Source organism: Clavelina lepadiformis, chromosome 6, assembly GCF_947623445.1.
Source record: "Clavelina lepadiformis chromosome 6, kaClaLepa1.1, whole genome shotgun sequence".
Classification (NCBI taxonomy): Eukaryota; Metazoa; Chordata; class Ascidiacea; order Aplousobranchia; family Clavelinidae; genus Clavelina; species Clavelina lepadiformis.
Window position 1 is genome coordinate 8,804,415 of NC_135245.1, and position 14,165 is coordinate 8,818,579.

A 14,165-nucleotide genomic window follows, 5' to 3' on the forward strand; every position below is an offset into this window, starting at 1 on the left:
AAATACCCTTCGAAAACGGTCGCTACAGTAGCAAAAGCTACACCAAACTTGTATGCCATTTATCCGCACAACCTACTTGAAGCGGCGCTAATGATATCAACACGTGATCAAAACCTATGCGCACTGGTTGGCCCTGGAAGTTCCGATAACTACATTGATAACGTCACCGCAAAATCACTCAATCTTCCAATAACCTCAACACATCAAGAAGTATCTATGGCACAAAGCAGCTTAAGATGTGACATGTTAGGTTCCTGCGCAACCGACATAATCGTTAACAACCGCAAATACGAAAAAGTCCCAATAGGTGTCATGGACAACTTATGCAGCGACGTGATCTTAGGCCAGACATGTGCAACCAGTGGCCCGCGGGCCGCACTGCGGCCCGCCAGGTTGTTCCGTGCGGCCCGCGTGGTGCTCAGCAAAATGTTAGAACTTCATACTAGCCATCACTATTTCATGCAGTTTACATCAAAGCAATGGAAATTTTCGCACGCTGTGTATAGAAATATTGCCCTTTGTGTGTCGTGGACTGCATTAAATCTATTTCTTAACTACATAAACTGCATAGGAAAGTCGTTTTACGATACTAATTTTTTCTGAAAAAATCATGTGGCCCGCGTTGTCATTCAAAATTTTGTATTTGGCCCTCCAGTGAAAAAGGTTGCACATGCCTGTCTTAGGCCAAGCATTCCAGAAACTGCATAATCGGCTCATAATCAAATATGGTGGTAGTGAGGAAGACTTTACCTTATCCAAACCTATAGTCTGTGCCTTATCAGCAGCCACGCCTTATTGCAACCGAAACCTTATTTCCACAGTTACCAAAATTTTGCAAACCTATTGCAGTCAAATCACGACGATATAACAAACCTTACGAACAATTTATTGGAGGAGAAATCAAGAAAATGCAAGACGATGATGTTATTGAACCCAGTCGGTCTCCGTGACGAGCACAGATAGTAGTTGTTCGCACTGAAGGAAAAACACAAATGTGTGTGGACTACTCACAAACGATTAACCTTTATACTCACGTAGATGCATATCCATTTCCAAGAATAGATGACCTGATAACGAAACTTGCAAAGTACTCTTACGACCTTGTATGAGCCCAGGTCCTCTTTAGATAGTTGAAACTAAAATAAAATATCATCACCCTTGCTTCCCAAATGATAAAGCAAAAGGTTCACCTGTTTCTGTTCTGAGTCGTCGCAAAGCTTTGATACTTGCCCTTACTTTTGAATCGATGGATCCACTTGTTGCATTCATCTGGTGCACTGAAATCGAAGCAATCAGATGGAGAGATATAAAAATACGTTTCTTTCTAAGTGCCTGAGTCCTTTTTCTCACACCAAGTAGTGTTTGTAGCGTCGCACACAGCTAGCTTTATTAATGCTCAAAGGCTCTCTGCCCTAAAGCACTACAATATTTATCACAAAACCGCATACTTAAGAACTTTGTAATTTTGACTTCATTTGAGTTGTGAGGAAAAGTACTCATACTCAATGATACCCTGCTTAATTGGCCTTTAATTATTTGATTTTGCATTAAACTTGCATGTTTCTTAGTATTTTTAACAATTTTATTTTGTTGTTGATACAGATGATTTATGCAAGCAACTGGCTCGTGATTTTGTTCTCTGGGTCATTCTCACCGATCAGTGGCCGTTTCGAATTAGTTACCTGCTGCAAGTAATAGAAGACACCGACCAAAGATTTATTCATGAAAGATGTGAACAAATAGCGGATGATGCTCCACTCTTAGATATTTACAAGTGAGTGCAAAAACTGAAAGTAACTATGGTTATTAATTTCAATTAGTAAGTTAGGAAATCCACTTACGTTCATTTTCTTAGCAAGTAATAATTGATGAAATATCAACATGTATGGAACCTGTATCAATTTGTATTGTTTATTTTTTTGTCATATGAGATAGTGTCAACACAATGTAGACTAACAATAGGCTGACCCATTTCTGAGAGTTTGGTTTGAGGATCATGGAGAACACTTGGCGGTTAGGGTGGGCTGAAAAAAAGTTCGAAATAAAAAACTGGCCCTTCCTAAATTTAGCCATTAGTCACAAACTTTCATTATTTCCACATTTTTGAGTTGATTCTGTGGTTGACCACCAGCACGTCAAAGGTGGGAAAATTTTATGAAGTCCATATAACTTTGTTATAGATTATTATCGTAGAAAGTTTAAATTTGTGTCTTTTTATGCCAATTTGAGTTTTCTACGAAAATCTGACACAGCAAAGTTACAGCAGTTTCATGCAATTTGATCTTGTATGATGTTTAATCTGGTGTCTGTCGACCAGTAGAGGGAGCAACTAAGAATTTTACTAAGAATAAGAGTTTTGCACTTAATTGCTGACGTTTGGGGAGACACTTGGTTTCCAACATTTTTTTCAGTCCACCCTTAATGGCTGTGTCATAACAAGAACTTGAAAATATGCATGAAGGAATACATGAAACTTGGCCTTACTCGGCTTCCCACCCAATCTATTCAAATCTTCATCTGCAAGCTGAAGCTCCTGCATAAAAGGGTTGAAGTTTGCTTATAAAAACTAAAAATAAAACGACTGATATTTGGTCGTATAAAGAGCACATTTATATAAATATTTTTCACTCCAACCTTATGTAGGCAAAGGTAACCACTGTATCGAATCGTCGTGAAATTGTATTTATGGGCATAGTTTGTGACATGGTGATTTTTTAACTTGTCTAGTAGTGATTATTACTTATAAGTTTGAATTTAAATTTTTTCAATTGAGTATGATAAAATCAGCGCAATTGCAAGGGATCCTGTCTGCTGCTCTGTGCAGTCTGTCTTGAACGAGGAGTGGATATGACAACAGCATAGCCGAAAGAGAACTTGGCGTTGTTACACGAGCGTGAAAAAGCCTAATCGTTGCTTTGGCTAGCATAGGACCCTAGGTTGATTAATTTGACCTACCTGTCAAATTAGTATCACCATATATTTTTGCTATATTTGTTAAAACTTGTTCATATTATTGTAGCGAACAAATGGAATTTGTATTTTTCCTTCTGTCGTTACAGGTGCTATGTTCTCGAAGAACTGAAAGCTATTGAAGGTGACGAAAAAGATAGTCTTTTGGCACTTGACTGTGACCCTGAAATTCTGTATAGTTTCCTCAAGGAGTTAAAAGAAAAAGAAATGCTTAATAAATTAAGCATGACACAGTTGCAGAAGTATACAATTAACCTTGACCATAGCTTGCGTAGCAGCATTGTGCGTTTTCGATGCACAGAAGATGTTGACAGCAAGGTTAAAAAAATTGATCATGTATCAGGTTTTGAAACAGAATTTTCAAAAGAAAATTATGAAAAAGGAAAATGTGTCGTAGTATCCAGCAACAAACTACAAAGTAATATCCGCGACCGCACCCGAAAAACATTTGTGAACTATACCCACACTCAAGTATAATCTATCTGGGGCTTAAACATTACCAGCCCACTCAAAGTTAATCGGCAAGCTTACCGCTAGGGATGTGCCGAGCTCGGCATGAACGTCACCATTTTTAAGTGTTCTCACGAACCCGAGATAAACTTCTTGTTTTGGCTGAACGTTTATTTTTTCGAACAAACAATATTTCTTGCCGGAAATAGTTACTAATTTGCTGCGCTGTTGTTAAGTTTAAAAATTAGAACATATTACGTCACGCATATAGGCAGTTTCAATTCAATGAAGTTTATAAAACTACTTTATTAAACTTCAATTCCTTTGTTTTCTTTTCCACAAAAACGTAATAGCATATAAATTTTATACTAGGTATATACAAAATAGTTTATTGTCCTGAAAATTTTCTTCGTAAAATACAGTAGTTTCTGTTATTACATCAATTAAAAAGTATGTATACTATGGACGTAAAGTCTGAATATAGCCAACAGTATATCAAGATTGATGTTTCTGCCTTCAGAAATCAGTTATTTTTAGTATGTTTAATTATTACGTCATAGGTTCGGGCTCGCACAAGCCAAAGCTTTTTTCACAAATTTGCCTACCGTTAGTTTCAGGATCACATGATGTTACGCAGTTCTCAGGATATTGTCTAGGCTAGTTGTTATCTACAGTATCACTTCACTATTCCGATGGGTTTATGATCTAAATTTAAAATTGTGTTTTTTATGGTTAACTTAAATTGCAGCCGTGTGATTTTTGAAAATTTAATTTACTTGTTACAATTATTAAGTTGTTACCAACTGTAAGCATGCCTTCCGTGAATCCCTGAACACTTTATCGATCTTAGTTTTGTGTTCTTGTTGTATATTTTTTTTCGTGTTGTGTACTATGTTTCTATCAACAAAATTAAATTTTGTTTTAATAACTTGACCGTGTTTTAGATTTAGGCCTGTCATCTTTGGCTTGGAAAATTCTGGCCAATCGGTAACATAACAAGAAGCCCTGCTCAGGTTGCAGCTTTTTCTTTGTCGTTGTTTGTAGACTAATTCGGTTTCATGAAAGATTTTCGCTCTGCCATCAAGACAAAATACTGCTTCTGCGCAAGATATATCTACCAGTTGCTTTCAGTTAGTTAATTTAGTTGGCACAGTGGCGTTCTAATAGGACCAGCAGAAATAAATCCTTAAAGTTCATTAGCAGCGGGATCTAAATCAAATCTGCAAAATGAATTGGTTTGGCTTACAACTGGTAAACAGTCGAAGAATTAACAAAAGCTACATAATCTCTTATGCACTCAAGAACAGCTAAATACCTACCAAACAACAGTTTGAGAACTCGTTGGTGTATTCCTGTGTTAATTGTCGCAATTAACCCTTTACTGACGTTCATCAAAGAAATAAAATATTCTATGGTTGCCACCAGGAATAATAATTAAATTAATCATCAAGTATAAGACACAATTGGTGAATACAGAATTTTATTGTTTGCCGACGTTTCATTAACGGATTAACCCATTTGGGTTAACTTCATCAGGGCAAGGGGAACAAAATTTGAATTTGGCGAAAATATATACAGTACTGTAGAATAGCAACTGCTAGATTAAAAATTTGCTGCATTACTTAGGAATAACTATGACACATCAATGTGACGTCGTTATCATGCATACTTAGCTAATACTTTGACATCGTTATACAAAAGCAATATAAAAATGATATAAAATGCCCAGTTATACGAAACAACAAATACACTACAAATTAACTATAATTATGCAAAATACTCGGCATAAATTGGGGAAAGCATGGTATCCTTTTTATCACTAATAATATCATTACGTTTGTTTAAAAAAAAAATTCAATGAATTTGCATTTCCAATAATGTTTGAAATTCTTGTTTACGAATATTCCCGTTAATTTAGCTATAAAAATTGCAAGAAAAGACTTAATCAAGACATCCATTTAAATAAAAGAACGTACAAAACCAAGTGTTCACGACATGAGCGAAGGACTATCGATTTGTTCACAAACAAAATTCCTTACCTTCCATGGAAAACACTACCAACAAATTTTTGGCACTGCAATTTTTGTTTGTAATTTTAAAAACTGCCGACATGAATAAATTTCAGTTTCATTTGAATTCACAGGAAGATCCTATCAAATTTTCTTTAGAGAAGGAAGAGAATAATTCAATTGCTTTTTTGGACTCTTTAATCTCCAGAATTAACAAGGGTACACTCACTTCTTCTGTGTATCGTAAACCTACTCGCAGCTACCGCTATTTGAGTTTTCATTCCCAACATCCTCTTGAACACAAACGCGCTGTGGTAAATACTTTATACCAGTGGCAAACTTTTATTACGGTGGTCCAAGTTTTCACTTCATTAGTAAACGAAGGCCCAACATCGCATATGAAATATGCTTAACCTAATGCAGTATATAGTACTACATTTCAATTTGTTTTTTCACTTTTTTGCAGCAGACAATATTTGTTGAAGCTATTAGGATAACTTCAATTAACTCGTAATATAATGTAGTTACGTGCTATGACGTAAGAATTAAAGCTATGTTCACTAAAGAAATTAATCTTCTATAAGCGTTGATAATGGTTCAACAAGAAAAAAAGGTGTTTAAAAGGAAAACAACTAAAAAGATGACCAAACAACTGCATAACAACTTATGCACTGAAGAACAGTAAGTAGCTACCCAGAAACAACATTTGAAATGTTTGGTGCATTTTATGCAACTAACGTTCATTCAAGAAGTCAAGTTTCTCTAAACGTTAATGACGTTCAAGTAACATTTTAACATCTTTCATTTTCACGTCTTAACATCACAACGGTAATTAAATTCGACCCCTTACTCTACTAGCGTTGTCTTATTAAGGTTACTATTAAACAAAAACCGTGCTGGCATTACTTTTTCGGCCAATAATAATCTAGCTCGTATATTATGTGAATGTGAGAGTCAGTAAAACTTTTCTAAGATTGGAATCTAAAAATTGAACTTTTATGAATGTTTTGCTGGCTAGAAGAAGCAATGAGCATTAGCATAAACAATGGAGACAAAAGCTAATTAGATAAATGGATTTCTAAAAACAATTAAAGCCTTTGGCTTTAGATAATTCCAGTATATTAATATAGCCGTCGTCGTCGCTATATTTTGGACACCGCTCCCTTCTTCCTATAAGAAGAAGAGAACCGCTCCTTCTGACGACAAAGTGATCAAGATGACCAGGACGCAAAGTTCACAGCAAAGTCTCCTTGGATAATTTCTCAGTGGAACACTTGATTATTTATGGTATATTTATCGGAGTACTTATTACTCGGGATAATTTTTTGTTTTTATTTACACACTGTACATTTTGTTTCATTGTTGTTAGTTTATGGCAGCTTTTCCACCGATTTTTGGAACTCAAAATAATTTGCGTTCTTCTTAAAACATACCTACGTTATCGCTTGTGTTTAGTTGGACAGCACGATCGAATTCACCCCCCCAATTATTATTAAGTTGGCTATAAAACAAAGCCCTAAATCTAATATCGGCATTAGGACAACAGTGGAAACCTCGTGTACTGTAATGTCTCAAGTCAATTCAATTCTCACGTCTCTTAAACCCTTATAGTAGTTTAAGTCAGTTGCCGGATTCAAATTTTGTTACTTCGGTTTTATGTGTTTCAATGGTATCTGTACCGACATCGAGCAGAACAGACCCGGTTATGTCAACGTCCTTGTACCCGCCAAACAGTAGCTTTGTTCCCGATAGCTTACAAGTCGATAGATCTGCGTTCGCGTGTTTCAGGTGTTGCGTGGTTGAAAATACCTAAGCTTTTGCTAAAGAATATTTTTACTTGGGTTTTTGTTGTTGAAGACATCTTTGTAGAACACAACATTACGTCAGAACTCTTACATTTTATTTCTGCATTGGACCCTGGTCATATAGATTGTTTGAATTATGTCATTTTTGAAGAAAATGCCAAGAAGCCTTATCAACATCAAACAGTTTATGGCCAGTGAATCTTTTCACTTGAATAAGATATTGTCGATGACGGATATAAGTAGCACGACTAGGTTTTCAGGTGATTTGCTGCGTGATATGAGAAACACGTTCCATCAACATGGTCAAATTGATACGATGATGGAAACGATTCTAAAAAAACTTTTACTAAATAGACTGCCAGCGGAGCGGATCTTTGAAAAACCTTAGCAGCAGAATTGTCAGACTTGACTTTGAAGGAATTGCCAGATTGAGTGGATAATATTCTGCAAATATCAAAACCGCATATGTACGTGGAACTGACAGATGGCAAATCAGAAGCAAATACATCAATTCAACAGCAACCACAAGAAGATGCTCCAGTAAACAGAGATGATTTAGTTGTAGTGCAGGTGGACCGGCATACCGACGAAAATACCAATAAACCCTTATCCACTAATTTGCAAATCCAGGAGGTATCTTATTATGGTTACTAGTAAATAAAAACCGTGTTCGCATTACCTTCCATTTCTGTACCTCTTTTGTCCATTTTAATTAATCTAACTCCTATATTATGTGATTTTGCATTTTTATGTATATATTAGGTGTTTAACTACTGGCATTTGGCATCAGAACTTACCTTTATGGGACATGTGCTGTCAACCCGAGGAATTGGACCGGACAACGTCAAGGTAAAAGCTGTGGCGGAGACCACCAAAGAATCCAAGCGAGGTGAGGAGTTTCCTGGGTCTTGTAAATTACAACGGACGATTTATACGAAATTTAGCCACTATAGCAGAACCAATACGCAGGCTAACTGGAAAAGGAGCTAGATTTGAGTGGGGAAATGTACAAGACAAACCATTTAATGAGCTGAAAAATGAATTGTGTAATGCAAAGGTCTTGGCGTATTTTGACAAAAACTGTGAAACACAAGTAATGGCAGATGCCAGCCCTTTTGGACTCGGTGGAGTGCTTATACAAGAGCAACAGGGTCAAAAGAGTATCATAAGTTATGCTAGTCGAACACTGTCCCAAATAGAGCGGAAATATTCGCGGACAGAGAAGGAAGCTTTGGCTTTAGTATGGGCATGTGAAAGGTCCCATGCGTACCTATACGGTTCGTATTTTCAATTGGTAACGGACCATAAACCGCTTGAATATTTATTCTCTCCACGTTCTAAACCCAGTGCAAGAATAGAACGATGGGTTCTCAGACTGCAATCTTATAGATACCACGTACAACACATAGCCGGTGTAAAGAATATTGCTGATTCACTATCTCGATTGCTAGATGAGAGCAATAGTAGCAACGGAGGACGAGAGATCAATGAATATCTCAAGTTTCTTGCCGTCGAATCAGCTCCTATCGCATTAAGGACAAGGGAGATTGAACAAGCCTCAGGAGCTGACCCAGAAATGCAGTCACTGACTGAAGCAGTTCTTGGAAATGATTGGACCAGGAAGGAATGCAAGCTGTACCTACCTGTTCGGAATGAGCTGACGAATATAGGACATGTCATTCTTCGCGGAACAAGAATCGTTATACCAAAAGGTTTGCATAAACGTGTGCTGGAACTTGCACATGAAGGACACCCAGGCATAGTCGTTATGAAACGTCGACTACGAGAGAAGGTATGGTGGCCTGGCATTGATACAGTGAACGGTTCTGTAAATCGTGTAATGGTTGCCAACTTGTTTGAAAACCAGCTAGTCCTGAACCAATAAGTAGTACGGAATTGCCATCAGGCCCCTGGCAACACTTAGCAGTTGATTTAATGGGACTTTTACCTTCTGGAGATAGTATTTTTGTAGTTGCTGATTATTATAGTATAGTAGTATAGTATTATAGTATTTCGAAGTGGATGTTATGAAATCGACTGTGTCGGAAAAAATAATTGCTAGTCTTGAACGAATGTTTACTACCCATGGTTTACCCCTGTCTATTACGTCCGACAAGGGCCCTCAATTTATAAGTGGTGAATTAAAAAGTTATGTTGATGAGCAGGGCATTCATCATCGTAACGTCACACCAATATGGCCCCAAGCAAATGGGGAAGTTGAACGCCAGAATAGATCATTACTTAAACGCCTAAAGATTGCCCAGACCGAGGGTAAGGACTGGAAAAAGGAGATTAATACTTATTTATTGATGTATCGTTCTACAGCTCATAGTACTACTGGAGTAAGTCCAGCTGAATTGTTGTTTTCGCGTAAAATACGTACCAAATTACCTGAGTTTTATTTACCGTGTTTTGATGATTTACAATTTGCTCGTGACCATGATGCCGAATTTAAACAAAAGGGCAAAGACTATGCAGATTTAAGACGATCTGCTTGGCATAGTGATGTTAAACCTGGGGACACTGTGTTACTGAAACAAAATGTACCATGTTATAAATTGTCTACTACATTCCATAAAGAACCTTTTGTTGTGGTAGAGAAACATGGAAACAGTGTTGTAGTTGATAATGCTGGAGTTCAATATAAACGTAATGTGACACATGTAAAGAAATTTAATGCTGATAATGACGCAATTGATTGTGATAAAGGGGAAAAACCGGATACTCAATCCAGCGGTGAAATTACAAGTCGTGAAGTTACTAAACCCTCTTTTAATCTACGGCCTCGTAACGACCTCAATAAACCAGGGCGTTATGATGATTTTGTGCAATGTGTGTTTTGAGTTTTGAATCTATAATGATCCTGTTTTATGCGCAGTGAACTGTGTTCTTTAATGTTAGCAAAACTTAGTTAATAGGGAATTATATAATATGACATGGGAGGAAATGTAGTGTCCGTATTAGCGCCACCATGTGTTTACTATTTGTGTTTTGTTGGAAACACTGCGTTCTATGTTGTGAGCGACTTTGTGAATAAAGTGATTCTTTTTGGAGCGTGCTACAGGAACGAGTGTTACACCCATAATCGTTTTATATTTGTGATAATTTACGGCAGCCGGTCTTGGGTGCTGATTTTATACGCCGTTATGGTCTGTTAGTGATGTTAAGCATAGATGCTTACTCCATCTTTATTCTCGTGAACAGATTTCCGCTCAACACTGAATTAAGAATTAAGGAATTAGAGGAAATTAAAAAGAATATGGGCATATCTAGAGTCGTATTGGACCAGATCGTTAGTGAGGATGATATTGAAGTGTGTGAATCACTTCAAGCTACCGCGGCGAATACGTCATGCCGCCACCAAAGCATGTCAAAAGACAAGGAACCTTCAGCGATGAAGCTCGTTTCGGAGTCAAACGTCGGCAAAGCTGAGCAGTATTTGCGGATACTTGATGAATTTACTGAAATCACTGCACCATTACGACATATGTCACCAGAACTCACTCGCGTACTATGGAAGGAGTTGGACAAACGGATGGAAGCCAGCATTATAACACTTACTTCACAAGTGTGACAGTGGACAAGTCCGGTGCTCACGGTCAAAAAGAGAAATAAATAATTTAGAACAGCTTGCGACTACCGTAAATTTAACCTTCAGCTTCCAAGGGACACGTACCCCTTGCCTCATCTGCAAGATTTCCTCAATCAACTCGACGGTAGTACCATATTTTTGGTTTTTGATCTAAAGGCTGCATTTCACCAGATTCCCTTAAGCCCTGCGGATGTCTTTAAGACAACATTAGCGACAATTTACAAAAATCATGTCTGTCAATTTCTGCCCTTTGGGATTAAAAACGCTACCCAAACATGTCAACCTTTAATGAATCAATTTTTTCAAGGTGTTTCCAACGTGGCAACCTTCATAGACGATATTTGTATATACTTGAAGTCGCTGTAGGAACATATGGAACATTTGCGGACTGTATTTGAACTACTTTCCAAATTTGAGCTGATCATTAACAGAGATAAATCCCTCTTCTTCCAGAAGGAAATTAATTTTCTGGGTCATCTGGTGAACAAAAAGGGATCTCACCTCTAACTTCGGAAGCCGGTGCCCTTGCACCACTTATGACGGAAAGCAATGATAATATGGCTGAACTTGTGTCTAATCTAGTTGACGATATACATTACTTAGAATGTCAAGTTGAAACACTCGTATCATCTCTTTAAGCACTTGTCGCGTGTCAATACCCCAGGGTAACTTTAACCGCAATTAGCGGACAGAAAAAAGCAACGGTCACCTTAGGTGATCTTATTACAAAAATTCAATGTCACCCAGTACCAAGTACCGTATTATGAAGACTGGTGTGTAAGGGTCAATTTTCTGCTAGGCCCCTAGTTAAATTCTTCTATAACAATGGATCCAAAATGATCGGTCAAATATACCGAGACGGCAATCTTTATAGAGGAGTTCGATTTATCGAAACCTACGTTCTTGGTCGAATATTCTCGTTTAACATTGGTAACCAATTCTATCAATTTGAGAATTACACTCTAAGTCAAATAGACTCAGATGTGCAAACATTACGTCCATCCTTCGCGCCAGGGAACTGTACAGAACCAGTTATTGATTTTGAAACATTTATAAATGATTATCCTTCAGAGAAAGATGAAGAATTTGAAGATATCCAAAATACTATCGATGAGCTAATTCAAGCTCGCCCAAGATAAATTTTACCATTTCCTAGACGCAAATACTGATCAAACTACAGATTATGATTTCTTTAGCGTTAGACACAGAATAGAGAATACCTTCTTCAATCTTTTTGAGTGTTTATCTTTTATTACAAATCCTGTTTTATTACAAATCCCACAATCAGAGATAGCATATGCAACAAAGCCAAAGATAAAATAGTCAAGGAGTTCTAAAAGAAAGACCAAAGCCTTTGGCTTTCGGCCAACCTAAAACAATCGACATCGCCATCCCCACAGTTGATTGACATTTATATCCCTTCATTGAAAATTTTCTTATTGAAATTATCACCTAACCTGTAAAACTTCGAGTCTAAAAGTCCAAATTATTTCCTGTAATTTATAAACGCATTGCGCCTGAAGTTGGAATTCCATTTCTTTTATACTTTCCTTCAGCGTATATATGTACCGTTGCATGCTATGATTTTATTAGTATTAATGTTTAGTATTTAGTTTTTAGTATAGAGTTTAAAAAATTCAATTAATAAGAAGAGATAGATCGTAATAGCTCTGTGAACAATTTAGATAAGTGATCGTGACATATAGAGTGATACGCTTTGATTGCTAATGGGTTATTAAAATACTTTTTTATGAACAGTAGTATTGATGTAACTTTAGTGTTTGTTTGAAGTAATAATGAAAAGTATTAAAAGTGAAATCAACCAGATTCTTAGAGTTTAAAATTATATAAACTATTCAACTGAAGTTTAGGAATTTATAGACAGAATTTGCAACCTTCTAATTATTTTTAAGTGTCAGATTGCAATGTATTAAATATTTATGGTATACACTATAAAAACTGTAAACCCCACATGTAGTGTTTTTTTAGATATATTGCGGTATATATCGAACTAGAAAATCATTCAGAAAGTGTAAACTTCTGTTGGTGCAAAGGGAAATAGATTTAGTGTCCCAACATGTGGCATGATCAGAAATCTTGCATGGTATTGGAAGACACTGTTTTCATTGTCTTCCAAGTTGTGTCGTTATAATTATATTCTGCTAATTACCGCGCTATTACATAACGTCATACTTACCATAAGTTCAACCTCAGTTCACAGTATAATTGCAGACTCATCGAAGTATAGTTGATTGACAATCAGCTCTGTAAACATGTTGATTACATTTTCATCCTATTTTGTAAACATGTTATCTACATTGCATTATGAACTCGCCGAATTCGAAATAACTCCTGTGTGATTGACAACTTTATTTGTAAACATGTTTATCTGCACCATTGACCTCGTATTAACAGCATTGTTAAGATAAAAATAGACACTGCTGGTTGACATATTGTTTCCTTTATTGGAAACTTCTAAATGAGATTATCACTTGACCTGTAATACTTCAAGTCTAAAAGTCCAACTCATTTCCTGTTATTGATAAACACATTGTGCCACAAGTTGAATTTCTGTTTCTTTATTATCTCCTTCAGGGTATAAATGTATCGTTGCATGCTATGTTTTTATTAGTATGAGTATTAGATTGATTTCGTTTTGTTAGTATTAGTTCTTCACCGTTCAGCTTAAGAGTTTTAAAGTTCAATGAATGATAGATATCGATCGTAATAACTCAGTAAACAATACCTTAATCAATCTGAAATGTAGACGGTCATTGCAATTCAACTACGGTAACTTATTTTGAGAAAAATGTTGTTTCTGCGCTCCATGCTTTTTTGGTGGGGTAATAACATTGCAGGTAATTTAAATATTATGTTGAAAACGTTTGTCTCTCTCTCCTCAACGCGGCTCTGCATACACCACTTTGTTTTGTGGCATTCTCTGTCCTCTTTTTGTGTAATGAAAGTATGGTAACCCTGTTTTAGTGCAACGTAATGATGTCCGTTTTCAATTAAAAGTAATGCTTTACACAGAATATTGTGCAGGCGTCCTGAACAACTTCACTGGCGAATTTTGCAAATTCAGTTTTGTCAGTAGAGGCACATAGAGCACTTTCTTTAAGAACTGTCACAAAGCTCTCTTTGTCTTTCCAAACTTTTGAGTTTAGTTGCGAAATGCCATGCAATCTGGTGTGTGTGCGATTACATTGGGTGGAATGCCATAAAAGCATTTTCTTGGCCACCAGGGTTTTCATACAAAACTTCCAACTAAATTTTAGGTTATAGTTTCATGAGATTCCGGAAAAGGCCTTCATTTTTAAAGATATCACACAATTTCAA

At 36.6% G+C, this 14,165-nt stretch overlaps 1 protein-coding gene across 4 annotated transcripts in view; it reads left to right on the plus strand.

Annotated features, from left to right (window-relative positions):
- The window catches only part of LOC143462849 (uncharacterized), a 45,130-nt gene extending 40,782 nt beyond the window's left edge, over positions 1 to 4,348 (plus strand). For all 4 annotated transcript variants that reach the window (XM_076961149.1, XM_076961150.1, XM_076961151.1 and 1 more), the window contains 2 exons: positions 1,603 to 1,774; positions 3,060 to 4,348. In XM_076961149.1, the coding sequence (XP_076817264.1) occupies positions 1,603 to 1,774; positions 3,060 to 3,447 (560 nt within the window). In that variant the 3' untranslated portion in view covers positions 3,448 to 4,348. The remainder of the gene's footprint in view (positions 1 to 1,602; positions 1,775 to 3,059) is intronic.
- The last annotated feature ends 9,817 nt before the right edge of the window (positions 4,349 to 14,165 follow it).